The 15,650-nt window shown below is 42.1% G+C and overlaps 2 protein-coding genes across 8 annotated transcripts in view; both read left to right on the top strand.

Moving 5' to 3' along the window:
• dock10 (dedicator of cytokinesis 10) overlaps positions 1 to 1,375 on the top strand; it is an 85,455-nt gene extending 84,080 nt beyond the window's left edge. For all 7 annotated transcript variants that reach the window (XM_076980897.1, XM_076980896.1, XM_076980895.1 and 4 more), the window contains one exon: positions 422 to 1,375. In XM_076980897.1, the coding sequence (XP_076837012.1) occupies positions 422 to 469 (48 nt within the window). In that variant the 3' untranslated portion in view covers positions 470 to 1,375. The remainder of the gene's footprint in view (positions 1 to 421) is intronic.
• A 4,643-nt stretch (positions 1,376 to 6,018) lies between these two features.
• LOC143482550 (uncharacterized) lies at positions 6,019 to 7,368 on the top strand. Its single transcript, XM_076980909.1, has 3 exons — positions 6,019 to 6,238; positions 6,420 to 6,660; positions 6,763 to 7,368. Exons 1-3 carry the CDS (start codon positions 6,019 to 6,021, stop codon positions 6,890 to 6,892), a joined length of 591 nt encoding a protein of 196 aa, XP_076837024.1. The 3' UTR covers positions 6,893 to 7,368.
• The last annotated feature ends 8,282 nt before the right edge of the window (positions 7,369 to 15,650 follow it).

Raw genomic sequence — 15,650 nt, 5'->3', positions numbered from 1 at the left:
GTATGTTTATACATTCCAAGCCACTTTTCCAAAGCTTATTTATTTAGTTTGAAAACGTATTTATTTGGATATTTGTAAAACCACAAATATGACGTTTTGTATTTTTTTGGCGACACGGGTGCAAAAACACCCTAATGGTGCATGTGTGTCACTCCAGAAGGATTCACCTCACAGACAGATTAAGTCACTTGAAAATATCGATGTGAACCAACCAAAGAGGCAAATCCAACCATATCAAAATATAGTTAAATATACAGTAGGAATGTCGCTAGTAATGTCAGTTTAGCCATTCTGCTTAGATCATTGCTGTTTGATAACCAAATGTGTGTGTGTGTGTGTGTGTGTGTGTGTGTGTGTGTGTGTGTGTGTGTGTGTGTGTGTGTGTGTGTGTGTGTGTGTGTGTGTGTGTGTCCTTGACAAGATCCCTCATACAAGACAGCCCGGGACAGACCGGCCCAATACCTTCTAGACTAACAGTGAGCATTCTGGAAACTGCTCAGCTGTGGACCCAAGGCCCCTCCCCCTCAGTGGTACTGTTAGTCTGGACCCAAGGCCCCTCCCCCTCAGTGGAACTGTTAGTCTGGACCCAAGGCCCCTCCCCCTCAGTGGTACTGTTAGTCTGGACCCAAGGCCCCTCCCCGTCAGTGGTACTGTTAGTCTGGACTCAAAGACATCAAGAGGAAGCCGTCACCTCATGAACTTTACAAGGAAACAGAGAAGCAGATGGATTATTCTAGAAACTGAAACGTCAAACGTCTTGTGGATATCAGACTTGGCAGCTGAGCTGCTCCATTGTGGGTTTTGAAGGATACCGTATATCTTCTCCCGTACTTCCAAGATATCTTCACACACACACACCACACACACACACACACACAAATTCACATATGCCTTCTCTCCAAAACCCTGTTCCTCTAGAAAAGTGTGACCTTAATTAGCCTGAGGTGTGTTCAACTAAGCAAATAACTTGTTAAGAGGGCTTTTACATTACAGCAACCAGATGTTCAACGTTTTACTGCCATGTTAGAGGCTCATGTGGGACCCAAAGGGCACCATGTTTTCTAGCGTAACCTGTGAGGTCTTATTGAACACACCTCTTGTTCCTGTATGAATGTAGACCTGCTCACCATAGCAACGTTGTATCCTAATGCTTGTCCCACAGCTCTCACAGTTTGAAAAGTTACTGTTTTTTAACATTTTTTTGATTGTGTTACTTCCTGTACAGTATTTCCTATACTGTAAATAAGAATAATATTTAAAATGGTTCATTTTATATATACAAAAAAATATATGGTTTTTGTTTCGATAAATTAAATGCAAAAACTGAACAAATCCAGCTTTTATGTATAACATTTGAATAAATCTCTCAAACAGAGTCAGCGCAAGCTTGTAGCTCAACTCTGTAAATGAAAAGAAAAAAAGATTTTAACCTTTGCCTGTTTCAACCTCTTTAACGTCACATGTATATGTGAAAATGCTTAATGTTCGACTAAATCAACTCTCCAGTTGTTTTAGTTACGCGCTGTCGTTCTAAGCCACAGCCCCCCCCCCCCCCCCCCCCCCGGTGTCAACAACTTTCGTTCGCCACGCCATGTTCGCCATGTGCATGCATCTGTGTGCGTATGTGTGTGTGTGTGTGTGTGTGTGTGTGAGTGTGTTGGCTTGCGTGCAGAGAGTTTTTGGACCTGTAAATGTCTCATGTCTGAAACACTGATACCAGATAAGGGGGCGTGGTATTGCATGGTTGTGGGTAAATACCACACATGGACATGCAGATTGACTTGGGTTTGAAAAATAACTCGATGGTTTGCACCATAAGCTGAAGAAGGAGGAGGAGAGAAGTTAAGAGGAGTGGACAGACATCAACCATCATTTCACCAGAGTCCAAATCCAGAGGACAGCGAGGCTCCTTTTCCTACTGCATACTGCCGGTGTGTCACTCTGAGTCTGAAAATCCACAACACTCTTTCATCTTTATCTTTCATTCTGTACAATGCCCATGTGCTCCATACACCCACAATATTATGGAAGGTTAATTATACATTACTGTTAAACAGCTTGGCCCCCACATATCCACAACACCCTCTAAAAACTCTTTCAGGATGTGTGTGTAAATTAATCCGGTTGCTGTAAGACTGAAACCTCACAGAACTGCCTCTCTGAACCCGTTTTCTGTGTTGTAATCACTGTATGAAAAGCAGCCTTCAGGTTTATTAATTCATGCTAAGCCTCTTGCAAGCGTGCGGCTTATAGAGACAGGTTAAGTGATCCTGTGATCGTTACCACAGTACTGGGTTTGTGCCCAACCACGTTCCACTTGTTAAGCACTTGTTAGTGTGCAGGCTGCATAGAGGGTTTGATCAAACGAAGGGTAAGTACACATTGCAACTTCATGGAGCTTAAACGTCTTGATGGAAATGTGTTTGTTTGCAACTTAATGTCTGCAGCATGAAGTTTGTTCAAAAGCAAACGACAAGGTGTAATGTTTATGAACACCAGAAGTGTCTCTGAATCCTTACCCACAATGGTTCTGCTGTAATGCGGTGGGTTTCAGTAACGAGATCCACCGTGAGGTTTTGATGCAATAAGCGAACCCAAGAGCGTGACCACACAAATAACTGGAATCTCCTCCAAAACGATTGCGGGAAAAGTGAAATAAAAACACCATAACGAAAGTTCAGGGAGAAAAAACAGGGAAAATTTAAGATAGGCGGAATTCTAACACAAGAAAAGTAAAACCAAAAAAAGAAAAACAAGACCAGGGGAAGTAGCTGGTCCTCAGACCTTAGAGGTAAGTAACAAAAAACACTTCCCAAAATAACCAAAAACCAAACAGAGAAGATACAGCAAAGGAAAACTTGAGAATGTCCAGTGAGATTGGTGCAGGAGTGAGAACGCTCGAACGAGCAGGAACAGAGAAACATCTCCAAACAGAGATGCAGACACGGGGGATATACATGGTGACGAGACACCAAACGCAACACAACAGAGAGATAGAGAGACTGGCTACACATAGCGGAGGGCTACAAACAACTCAGCAGCGAGACACTGCAACTGTCTTCCTTAAGCAGGAGGAGAGACAGCTGCAGGTCATCACTGTAGCCAGCCCTTTCACAATTACCTCTACCGTGCAACTACTACTACTACTACACACGCACACATACACACACACTCCTCTGGCATGGACACAGGACCTGACATACAAGTGATAGGGTTTCTCTCTCCCACAGACGGAGTCATGCATGATTCATGGTCAGTGGGGGGAAACACAGGTGTCTCGCATTGCTCAAGCATCTTTCAGAGCACTTCAGAATAGTGATGAGGCCTGCACTGTTCACCTGCACTGTTCACCTGTCTTGGTCCTCCTGAGGTTTCTTCCTAATCCCCACCATCATAGGGAGTTTTTTCTTGCCACTGTTGCCCCTGGCTTGCTCCTTAGGCATCTGGACCCAAACGATTGTAAAGCTGCTTTGTGTTGACTTGACTCACCTGCACTGTTCACCTGGTGGTTTGGTGGTTCACCGAAAATTTGGTGGTGCCGGACTGAATTTGCATGCATGTGATTTGAAAGTGCCGAACACCCCTGAGTGGTGACTGTGGGGTCAGCCGGACTGAGGTCTCTGTGATCCTGGTGCTTCTCTGGAGTGTCTGTCCTGTCTGTCTTTGGTTTGTCTGAGACAGTGTTGATTGCTCCTACCCTGGTACACAGTGCTGGAAAGCTGATGTGACCATGACTGAAGTTGGTGATGGCATGTTGTCTAGTGATGGCTCAGACCACACAGCCTCTCCTCACGCTGTGAACCACCACAGTCTTTTCCTGCCAGCTGGAATATGTTCAGTTGTGCTGGAACACAACTCATCACAGCTTCTGAAGGTGAAGTGAATAACATGAACACACAAGCAGTGCCAGATTAAACCACGTGGCAGATTAAACCACATTGCAGGTTAAACCACACGGCAGATGAAACCACACGGCAGATTAAATTACACAGTAGATTAAACATGGAGGCCCCAGGCAGTTGAAATCTCAAGGCCCCATTTGCAAATGATCCTGTAATGTGTTTTTAATTCTACCAACCAACAATTTAAACAAACCAATATTATTGCATGAAATAATAATTCATGAATAATTAATGTATTTAAAAATGTAATGTATCCTTTTAATAAAACTCTAGCTTTAAACATTCACTTTCCTCATTTGTCGTGATGAAATCTGTCAGGCTATATTAGAAGTATTTTTACCTTTTCAAAGATGAGGTCTTAAGCGGTGAGAGCACCTGTTCTTGTGTCACTGAAGATCAATGACATTTTTCAGCAGTTTTAACTCCAAATAGTTTATATCACGTAGCGTTCATGATCACGAGACATCTATAAAGTCTTAATGCGGTCACATTATCTGGGAAAAATGTGTCTCTACAATCACAATGCAGGCTTTAGTTCATCAGCTATGAATATGTCTATACTTCAAATGAACCATATCATCTGCAAACTCAACCTCGGTCCTCAGACTAATCTTTGGCAAATTTCTTTAATTTGGCACTGAATGAAGAGCCCAAACACAGAAGCTTTGCATATAATCTGTCCTGTTTTGGTAAGAAAGTTTCAATGTTGAACTTTTATCAACTTTTATACAGAATTTTCTCTAGAGTCGTTAATGATTCATTTCTATTTTTAGGATACCAAAAATACAAGAAATCTTGATTGTAATTTTCTTTCAAGATCACAACAACATTTTTGTGATCGTTTGTTGCAGGGCCCCTAGGGCCCAGAGGAGCCAAGGCCTACACTGTCTGCTTGGGGATCCATCACTGGACAAGTTACTGTAACAAGGGCCAAAGTGTGAAGCTCAGATGGCTGGATCAGAGCATCTCCACATCAGCAGGTCTTGTGGGTTTTTCCCAATATGAAGTGGGAATTACCTGCTAAAAGTGTCCCAAGGAAGGAGAACCAGAAAAGTAGCAACAGGGTCATGGATACCAAAGGTTGAATGATGTTGAAGTGAAGGCCTGCCTGTCTGTTCCAAAACCACACAAGAGCTACTGCTGCCCAACACGCTAACAGAAAGTTGAGCAGAGAGTGTATCACAGCTCGTTGTTTGGGGCTGCAGTCTGGTCAGAGTGCCCATGCTAACACCTGTCCAGCGCAGAAGGGCTTTTAAACCCGCCTTGTCCCTTGAACCGTATCTTGCTGTAGTTTGTAAGTAACATCAGACTGTAATTTATAATCATCCGGTATCATATTTTCTGAGGCCTTTGACAAGCAGTGTGTCATTCAGATCAGATGCAGTCTCTAAGCAAAATGTATATATTGTTTCTTGACATAAATAATAGAGTAGCCTGGGGAACGCACAAACACACGAGGTTTAAAGGCTCATTTAAATATGCGGACTCTCGAGTCTTCTCAATAAAGTGTTAAAAGATAATTTACGTTTAACAGAGTTGCTTGTTCGTGTCGAGTAAAAACTCGTTTTCTCATCAGCGTTTTTTCCCTGTTTTTTCGCTCCTTTACGTTGACTGACCTGATGAATATTTCAGGCGTTTGCGACAGCAGAGGCACCGCATCGCTTACCATTACGTTTATCAGTCTGCTTTATCTGCGCTCTCGATGAAAACCTGATGGATTTTCCTATTCTACAGCTGGAAAAAATGAACGATGCACTCTAAATGAAACGGTTTGTTTCCTCTGAACACTCGCTTGACAAAGATTTGGCATCCCTGTGGGGCTTTCTGAACAAAACCATGCCCGAAACTCAATATCTGTTGATAATGAATTAAACATCGTTCCACGTTCCCGAAGGCCGATCACCCGAACCTTCTCAGCTGTATAACTGCTGAAAGGCGACATAATCTCCCCGTACAAGATCAGGGCCGAGATTGAAACATTCAAAATGAGATGGCTAGTATAGGGGCAAGGGAATGGACCCAGCTGTAGGGTATAACGGACACCGAGCAAGCGGTGGTTGCCACAGATAAGGCAGACCGAGAGGCGTGGGCGGACGTCGAAAGGTATTTCAGCACCATGGAGAGCAGCCGGAGCCTAGCGCAGATTATCTTGGAGATGCAGAACGATATAAAGAAGTTAGAATCGGAGAACAAGGTACTGCGAGGACAGCTCAGCCGCGCGCCCACGGGACCGGACCAATCGGAATTGTTGCTTCCAGAGTGTCAACAGGAAAACCCGCTCCATGCTAACTTACGACGGAATGCATCAGCCCCGACACTTGAAGGGCAGTTTAAAGGTAAATGCAGGTTGGTGCACACTGAAAAGTGAACACAAGATCGGTTTTTCTTTAAACAATGATTATGTACGATTATGTTTATAGTCTGAATAGAAGTAAGTCTTGTTTTACAATGTGCGCATTTAATATGCTTTGCATTGTTTAAAACCTTATTAGAAGTTGCCACTTCTTTGTTGTCCAGTAGAAAACATTACTATGACCGTCCGGAGGTATTCAGTCTCTTCGAATAACATTAATACCGCACACAAGAGAGAACGTTCCCGTTATGCTCGGAACGACGGCGACACGGTGAACAGCAACTGGGCACGAGTGCACGAAGGGTTACATGGACGCGCTTTTAGCCCGACCAGAGACGACGGGAGCAACACCAAAGACAAGCTGACAAGCAGACGCACGCTCCAGCAATACGTCAACAAGAACAGGTGCGTGATGGGGAGAAGTGTAAACACCTCACCTGCTTTAAGCAGGTGGAGAAATCCAGAAAATGTTAAATGTTAAATGTGATTGTTTCATTAACATTTCAGAGCCAAAGTCAAGACAGTCACGTTCCTACTTCCCGTAGAGGACATCTATACCAACCAGCCTGTTTTAGCCAGCCGACTGTCTGACAGGAGGTCGCGGGATCTTAATGTGATAGCAGAAACAGACTCGTGAGTCCTACAGAGGAACCAAGAGTGTGGACGCGGACGCCGGCGAGGTTAACTGAGAGGGTTATCACCCAGCCCACCTCATCGTTGGCAACTTGCGTTTTTAGGTCAGACCGACGTTTGATTTCTTCACCTGAACTCCACGCACCGACTCTGGTTACAGATTTGGTTTCTCAACTTCATCCGGGCACAGCAACCTCATTTTGCCCACGGTGTGGTACTGGAGCGCAGTTGTCCACTGCATCCCACGTGGATCAGGTGTCCACCGGTCCTGAAGAACTCACGCGGCCGTCGCACGTGACTAAAACCGAATTTGGTGTCGCCAGCGTGTCACGCGCCGTCTGGTGAGAGTCGCGTGTTCTCGTTTTTAACACCTGTATTAAAGCTGAGTTTAATACACTTTTATAGACCCACATTATACTGTTAGTGTCAGAAGGAAGCCCGCATTCTTCGACAAGGCGCAGTTTATAAACTTTGCTTACAAATCCGAATCAGCTATGTTAACACGACTCGTTTAACTGTTGTGTAGTTTAACTGTTTAACTCTGTATAAAATTTCGAGTTCGTGTATTGCAATGAGTTCCTGTAAACACATCTGGTTTAACTCAACTCATCAAGAACACGTGAAACATCATATGTGATAGAACAGAGTATATCTGAACGCTATGCCGATCAGCCGATATAAGTAGAAAATATTGAGGACAATATTTGGTATTAATTAATTTGAGAGTTTATTAAATTAATGCTGCTGCAAGAGTTTGTCCCATATCTTGGTTAATTAACAGAGTGAGAACCCAAACTGTAGAGATCATTTCCTGTACACGTAGTCCTTTTCACCAACTGTTTACACATTCAGTTACTTGTACTCGCAGAAATGGTAGGCAAATTATACAGAAATAAATGATCATATTATCAAATAATTGTTTAAAAATTTTTTGTGGTTTGTTATTCTTGTATATATGAGTGCTGATGCTCTCCAGTGCAGGGAAACTACTAAACAACACCAAGAACACAGACATAAACTCACACTGGGAACTGTTCAGATGTAAAATCACACTGGGAACTGTTCAGATGTAAAATCACTCTGTGAACTGTTCTTATAGTTTTCCTGGTTTGAAGAAAAAAGGAATATCTAAATAATGAAAAGTGTACTTTTACACCATTAGGTGGTTGCTATTTCATCACTGCAAACTAAATTTGATTATACTCAGGTATAATGACAATAAAGACTCTTTTCCAAAAGAAGAAATCTAATCTTGAAATCTTGAAAAGCAGCGGCTGGGCTGACGGGGGCGTATCTGACTGGGCGCGTGTCTGACTGGGGGCGTGTCTGACTGGGGGCGTGTCTGACGGGCTCAGCGGAGTGGGCGTGCGCTCCTCGGATCTAGCTCCCAGTGTGCTGTGATTTACCTGGTGATGAACAGAGCTTGACTGTATGACGTCAAGATTTTTAAGGAGCAAAAATAAGTACTCAAAAACAGATCGTTATATTTTCTAAAGAAACAGCTATGGCTAAGCTAGGAGGGATAACTTGAGTAATTTGTGTAACTTGAGTAGTTTTTGTGTAAATCCTGTGTCTTTTTTGTGATCCTTTTATTACATCAAACTGGAAAGAGTTATAGGGGTCTCCTTCCATCAAAATGATTTACGACCTTAGCCTACAAAAATAACCCCTCCCCCACCCCACCCCCAATCACGTGACGCTGTCAATCACCCGCCATCCTGTCAATCAACATCAATCAACGTTATCCTGTCAATCAACGTCATTTTGTTATTCAACGTCAATCAACGTAATCTTGCCAATCAAAGCACATTAAGCAATGTGATTTATTAAGTTTTTTAAATAAACGTAAATGTAAAACATTTAATTAGCTAATGCAGTAACACAAACGTGATTCCACATTTGGTGTTGTTCACCTTGAAATGAGGCATTGCACATCAGTGGATGACCAAGTAGAAAGCCCGCTTGGAAGGCCCTGCCACTTTAGCTCTTGGAAGGCCTATTGTAAACCAACCCGTTTACCCATACAGCCTTGCTGTTTTCCTGTAGCAGTGTTTAGTCAGCCATCATGCCGAGAGCCAGACCTCTGAACCTCTGCAATGGTTGGTGGTGTCTGGCCGGCTGAGGTCACTGAGGTCACCTTCTTGCCTTTTCGTTTGTTTCAATTATGCATTATTTAGTTAAAGCGTTATAGAATCATTCGGTCCCACTCTCAACCCACAGAGACTGCTGGGCCTGACGATCTTGAGCTAGCTCAGCATCCACCGCTCCGACATTGCCATGGCAACTGTTAATGCAGTGTTGAGAATGGATATCATTTGGGCTGTGGACCAAACAAGTGGGCTTTAATTGTAGTCGCGAGTGGGACATTTAGCGATAGGCCTACGTGTAATGGAAGAATATATTGCGAGCAGTTTTAACGTATTGAACCCGAACTGCATAAAACACTATTAAACTACCAGCATCCTGGCCATAGAATGGGACTAGAATGCTCCAGGTCTGACAAATCAGAAAAAAATAACTTTTTGTTTGATCTAGTAATGTAGCAAGTGATTTTACTTTGCGGTTGTGGCGTTTTTTAATTAATTGAAGAAAACATGTTTGCTGTTTTAATGAAAATCCGCGGGAGAAAGAAGCGTTATCTCTCCTGGGGTCTGTCAGTCAAACAGAATAGTTTAAAGTTGGATAAGCTCATGAGAGCTGAAAAATATACTCGAGGGGTGAGATGACTATTGGAGGGCTTTTCCATCCATCCATTATCTGAACCGCTTAATCCCACTAGTCGGGGTCATGGGGAGGCTGGAGGCTGGAGCCAATCCCAGCATCTCCGGGCGAAGGCAGGGTACACCATGGGCAGGTCTGGAGGGCTTTTATTTTTGTTTTTATTTATTTATTTATTGTATGGCTTCCTACGCAGCCTGTAGGAATTACATTTGGTCCATCGTAAAATTGGGCTCGCACACATAGCAATAATGACAAAGACGGTGACGGTGAGCACGTGATGCTGTGAGACCTGGCTGTGTGTGTCTGCTCATGCTTTTGGGCTACATCAAAGCCCAAAATCCCTGCAGAGTAGAAGCTAATAACATTGAGGAAGAATTCTCAGTCATTTGAATGTGAAAACCTCTAGGATGTAGCACCTGACTTGTTTATTTCTTTCTTTCTTTACCTGTATATCTTTCACTGTGCTATCCGTGTCCAGAACAGATCGTTCTTTGCTCTGTATACTGGGTCTGCGGGGTGTTTTATGAACTCGGGTTAGGGTTAGGGAACTCGGATGCTGTGAACAGGGCCTTCTCACATGTACGTGTTCTGTCCTGCTGTAGACCCTGTTCCAAGTCTACTGTGTTTTCATCCCACTGTGCCAATCGGTCAGGGTCCATTTTGTGTATGTCTCAGGTGGGAAGGCCTGTGTGTTTGTCAGTAGAGTGTCTAGGAGGCAACCCTGGCCATGTCTCCAAGCAGAGACCGTAAGAGCAGATCCAGATGCCATTAGCCTCATTAACAAGGCCAACAGGAGTTGGGCTTTAAATCAGCTGGAGACATGGGTTTACGTCCAGGAAGAAATACATTACTGGGCTTGATGGCATTTTTGTCATCTTCATACAGTCGAAGAACAAATAAGCAAAGAAATAAATAAATAGGACATGTGTACATAATTAGCTGCGAGGTTACTGTAGTTCAAGTCACAGCATGCAGGGCCGTTAGTGAGAATAACTCAGCAGCACTGGGAAACTGGTGCGCAGACTGGATAATCAACCCACGTGCGGACTGGTCTCAAAGAGCAAACTGGTTATATTGTGTCTCATAGGCAGACATGCACAGGAATGCCTGGAGTGATGTCACCACTCTGGGTGTAAGGCGGCGGGTAAGGTGACGTAACCACCGCGTGAATATACTTGAGAGGCGGACCCAAGTGCCGGCTCGGTCTGGCACAATAATATGCGAGAATAGTAAATGTGGAGTTAATGCATACACACACAGTGTGGCAAAAACACCAACACAAAACGACGCTGGAAAACAACGCGCAAAATGAAACTAAACCGTAGATACTCGGTAGAAAAAGGAAACAAAAACAACGCGGAAGACTGACGCATGAAAAGCAAAACTCACTCGTAGCGAGAGGGTGGAAAAAATGATAAAGGCAACTACAAGGACGCGGAAAAAACTCGTCGCGTAAAACCGAAATAAGAACACCAGGAGAAGAATCTGGCTACTGGCAAAAATGCCGCAACAAAACAAAACCTTCCCAAAATAAATGAATAACGGATAGGAAGAGAAACAGAAGGAGGAAAACTTGAGATTGGCTAGAAAGCAGCGCAGGAGACAGAGACTCGAATAAGTGAGAGAACAAGAGAGAGGGAGAGAGAAAGAATAAGGTGGCGAGACACCTTTAACTTGAGAATGAGACAAGAGAAAGGGCTGAGAACGTACCGGCATAACCAAAACGAATCAGCAATTATCCCTCTCCAAAAGCTTCCTTAAAAAGCCATGGCAACAGGTGAGACGGATCATTGCTGATTGCGTGGATGTAGTCTAGGGCTGACTCGGGTGCCCCTAGTGGAGGTAGATGGTGTGGAATCCGAGCCAGCCCTGACACTGGGTGTGTGTGTGTTTGTTGTGGGAGACGTACAGCAGGCGTACTCAACTAAATTTGTCCGCGGTCCAATTTTGGCAGATACCTGTGACCTGAGGTCCGGGGGGGGAGGGGGGGGGATTTTGCTGGAATTTAGTGCTGGAATTTAGGTTAAAGTACTTTAAAATGCTTGAAATTGTAACTACTTGGTTTCACAACAAATATCTGTCTGACTGAATAGTTCTCTTGTATTAGGTTAACAAATACGAGCCTCTTGTCATTCCAGGACGAAACATGAGAACGTGAAGACGTGAAGATTGGGCATTTTTAAAATAAACAACCATTAAATAATGTGATAAAAAGCGAATTATTTCGAGTATATGTATAAATATTTAACTTAATTATGTTTAACATGCTGGGAAATATTGAAATGGACCTTGAAAGTGACGTACAAGTGCTTGAATTCCACCTTGTAAAGGTGTATGAACCCTGAAAACGTGACTTTGTTCCTTGCGCTGAAGCGCGGCGCGCGCGAAGTTACAAAATTCGAGAGGTGCACGACCTCGCGAACCGACAGCCGCGCGGACCCTCGCGCCGCTCGCGAAGCGTCAACCAGGCTTGTAGCCCGTGGGTGGCGAACGTAAGTTGTTGAGCGGGGGTGGCAAACGTAACACTCGTGACGGAGTGTTTTTTCAATAGCCCTGAAATAAATGTTACGGTTTTGTTTTGGTCCGTATCCAGTTAATCAGGAATGAGATTGGGTCCGGACAGGACTGCGTTCGGGTCCGGATCCGGACCGCGGTCCGCCAGTTGAGTACCCCTGATGTACAGGCTATAAGTCATACAGACAGTAAAATATAGTTTCTGGATTTAAAGTTATTTACATTTAACACTATATCTTGTATACTTTAAAGTGCATGTAAGCACATCTGTTTATTTTTTATTATGCCTAAGCATGTTCTTTTTTATTAAAAGCAACTTGCAATTCAATCTCATGAGGATCATTACATATACACATGTGCACATGTGTATTCTCTAAGATACAGTTGCTGATTAGTTGTTTAGCTTCTATCAAAAGTTGGATGGCAGATAATTTTTTACAGCTAAATGAGGAAAAGTCTGAAGTCCTAGTATGTGCCCCCGACAGATTCATACCCAAGATAATGGAAGCTCTTGGCCCCCTTGGCAAATTGGCTAATCCTGCTATTAGGAACCTTGGAGTAACTTTTGATTCGGCACTCTCCTTAGATACTCACATCAAATCTCTGGTTCACTCTTGTTTCTATCAGTTAACCTGGCTAAACTAAGTCCCATTGTGTCTCGTTCTGAGCTTGAAATTGCTATCCATGCTTTCATCTCCTCTCGGTTGCATTATTGTAATTCTTTATATACAGGTATTAGTAATAACTCCCTAGAGCGTCTCCAGGTTGTTCAGAATGCTGCTGCAAGGCTTCTAACTAAATCATCAAAATACTGTCATGTTACACCTTTACTCACACAACTGCACTGGCTCCCCATTAAATTAAGAATACAATACAAGATTCTGGTCCTGACATACAAAAGTTTACATGGTCAAGCCCCAAGTTACATCAGTGAACTATTGCATGAGTATACTCCCCCTAGGTCTGTGAGATCAGGTGATAAATTTTTACTGGCCATACCACGCACAAGATTGAAAACTAAAGGTGATAGAGCGTTTGCAACAGCATCTCCCCGTCTCTGGAACTCTATTCCTTTGCCTATAAGAACTGCAGATTCGGTGATGTCTTTTAAAAAAATGTTAAAAATGTATCTTTTTAGGCTTGCATTTGTTTAGTTTTTTTCTTATATTTTTATATACATATAGATATTGTTTTACTATTGTTTTTTCTCTTTTATCCTGTAAAGCACCTTGTGATTTTTATCTTGAGAGGTGCTCTATAAATAAAATTTTACTTACTTACTTACGTGTACCTTATATTGTAGCTTATAATATTTACATATAACTATATTTTTACTTGTTTATATTTGAGTAGATTTGTGCACATATATTTTGATACTCTGAAGTGCATCAGGAATGATAAAAATGAAAATGAACTTGTGCTTTTAGACTCACTCTGGTGAAGGAACATGATTTCTTTCTTCTAGAAAATATGATTACGGAATTGGTTGTGAAAAGCAAAAATTTGTTTTTAAAATGCTCCAACCGCACACGCCAGTCGTGAACTCGTTGCTTTGGTTGGAGAGTTTATGTTCATACATATGAATCTGCCTCCCTCTTGTGGTCATTTAATGTAATTACAGTTAGTTCACACATCGCATTGACTTCTTCTCTTGCGACAAAGCAATTTATCAGCATAATAAATTCATTTCCTATTATGTGGTTGGTGTACGTTCAAGTTACAGGACATTCTCCGTGCTGCATGGCCTCGTGTATTTGTTAATATTTGCATATAGCTTATGCCTATAAATTATGGGCGTAACTTTGAAACGTACAGAGGACGAGAAGGTGCTACAAATGTTCATCTGCATTCAGTTAAAGTGCCCCTCAAATTCCAGTTCCCGTTAAGAACCTAAATCCACGTGCACACGCATAGACTGAAAAGAAAACGGGACTGAGAACGTGTTTGTCAAGGCCACTACAACTAGTGCAATTTGTAGTACAATTATTTTCTAATAATCAAAAAAATGTAAGTGCAGACGTTTTCTGATTATCATTAGGAGGAAAATGCATTTTGTTTAATTGAATAAAACGGGCATGATATTACTGGAATCATTATTGAATAAATGAAGAGAGGCATATGTAAGATATTAAAGTAAAATTAAGTTTAATAAAGTACCGCTGTTACGCAAATACTCATGATGAAATTTTGGACGTAATGTCTCTCCATTCTTCCTCCAGACCTTGATTTTTAAATGAAACGCAAAATCTAATTTCATTTGAAAACAACACCTTGGATCGATAGTCCAGTTCTAATTCCATTTGGCCCAGGTAAGAACTTCTGGCGTTGTCTCTTCGTCATGTGGCTTGACAAAGAATGTGACAGTTGTAGCCCATAAACCGGATACGTCTTGTGAATCTCCTCCAAATTTTTTGAATGGCCTTTTCTTGACAATCCTTTCACATCCAATATAATTATTTTGAGAATATGAATAGAAGACATTGATTGAGTTCGTGTAAAGCATCATTTTGTTCAGGACGTACATTCTCATATACTTCTGGACTCTCATGTAACGACTCGTTTTGATGTGGAGAATCAGGACAGTAAGTTGGTAATGACAAACTTTCATTCAAAAGTCGCACAGCTTGTAAAACGTGGGGATTCAGTGGTTCTTGTTGTAGAAAGTGTTGAGGAATAGTCAGAATAAAATACTAAAGGTAACTTATCATTTAAATAAATTTACAAATCAGAATTTAATAATTTAATTTAATCAAAATTTAGGATTGAAACACAAATTCAAAACATGCAATTGGACAATAACACTTTTAAATTATAGTTTTAGCCTTTTGTCAGATGACTATAGACTATGTTGCTCTGTAATGGAAGAATGACAATATTATGTTTATTTTAATCGTACTTCGCGTGTATGTAAAATGATTTTAAAAAACCATTCTCAGATATCTTTTTGAATAAATTCTGCCAAACAACCGCTAGATGGAGACATAGGATAAGAAATGGAGGATGGGTTCATGCGTAACGTTCATTCCGTCAAACAGCCGGGCTTATGGCACATTTTTTTAATTTTTTTTTTATATACAATACAACGTACCGATGTGAAATATAGTATGCAGACGCAGGTTTAAAACAATGCGTGAATTTTCATCATATATCATTGTGCGGTACGTGTTTACATTTAAGGTTTAGCCGGCTGAATATTTAATTTATCAACATTTTTAACAATCAATCATTAAAAAAAACTAAAGTCGTACCTTCCGAATGAGTCGGGTTCGTTCGTTAAACTTGATCCGCGTCGTGCCTGTCGGGACGACTCCAGGGGCGTTGAGTGAAGCCTTTAACGTTTTCTTGGGCTTTGTGTACGTTTTTGGCGGGGGGGAGAAACGTATATGTTGTAATATATCATTTACTAAACTTGGAAAGTTGTGACGCGACAAGTACAAACGCTTCTGCCGCTCGCGCATGGTTCGCGCGAGGTGTGCGGAGTCGCGCGCTACTGAGCCACTCTAGGCCTGATTACTCAACTTTCTTGG

Source organism: Brachyhypopomus gauderio, chromosome 19 (genome assembly GCF_052324685.1).
Source record: "Brachyhypopomus gauderio isolate BG-103 chromosome 19, BGAUD_0.2, whole genome shotgun sequence".
Taxonomy (NCBI): domain Eukaryota; kingdom Metazoa; phylum Chordata; class Actinopteri; order Gymnotiformes; family Hypopomidae; genus Brachyhypopomus; species Brachyhypopomus gauderio.
The sequence above is the reverse complement of the archived record's forward strand: the minus strand, read 5'-3'. Positions and strand labels throughout refer to the sequence as shown.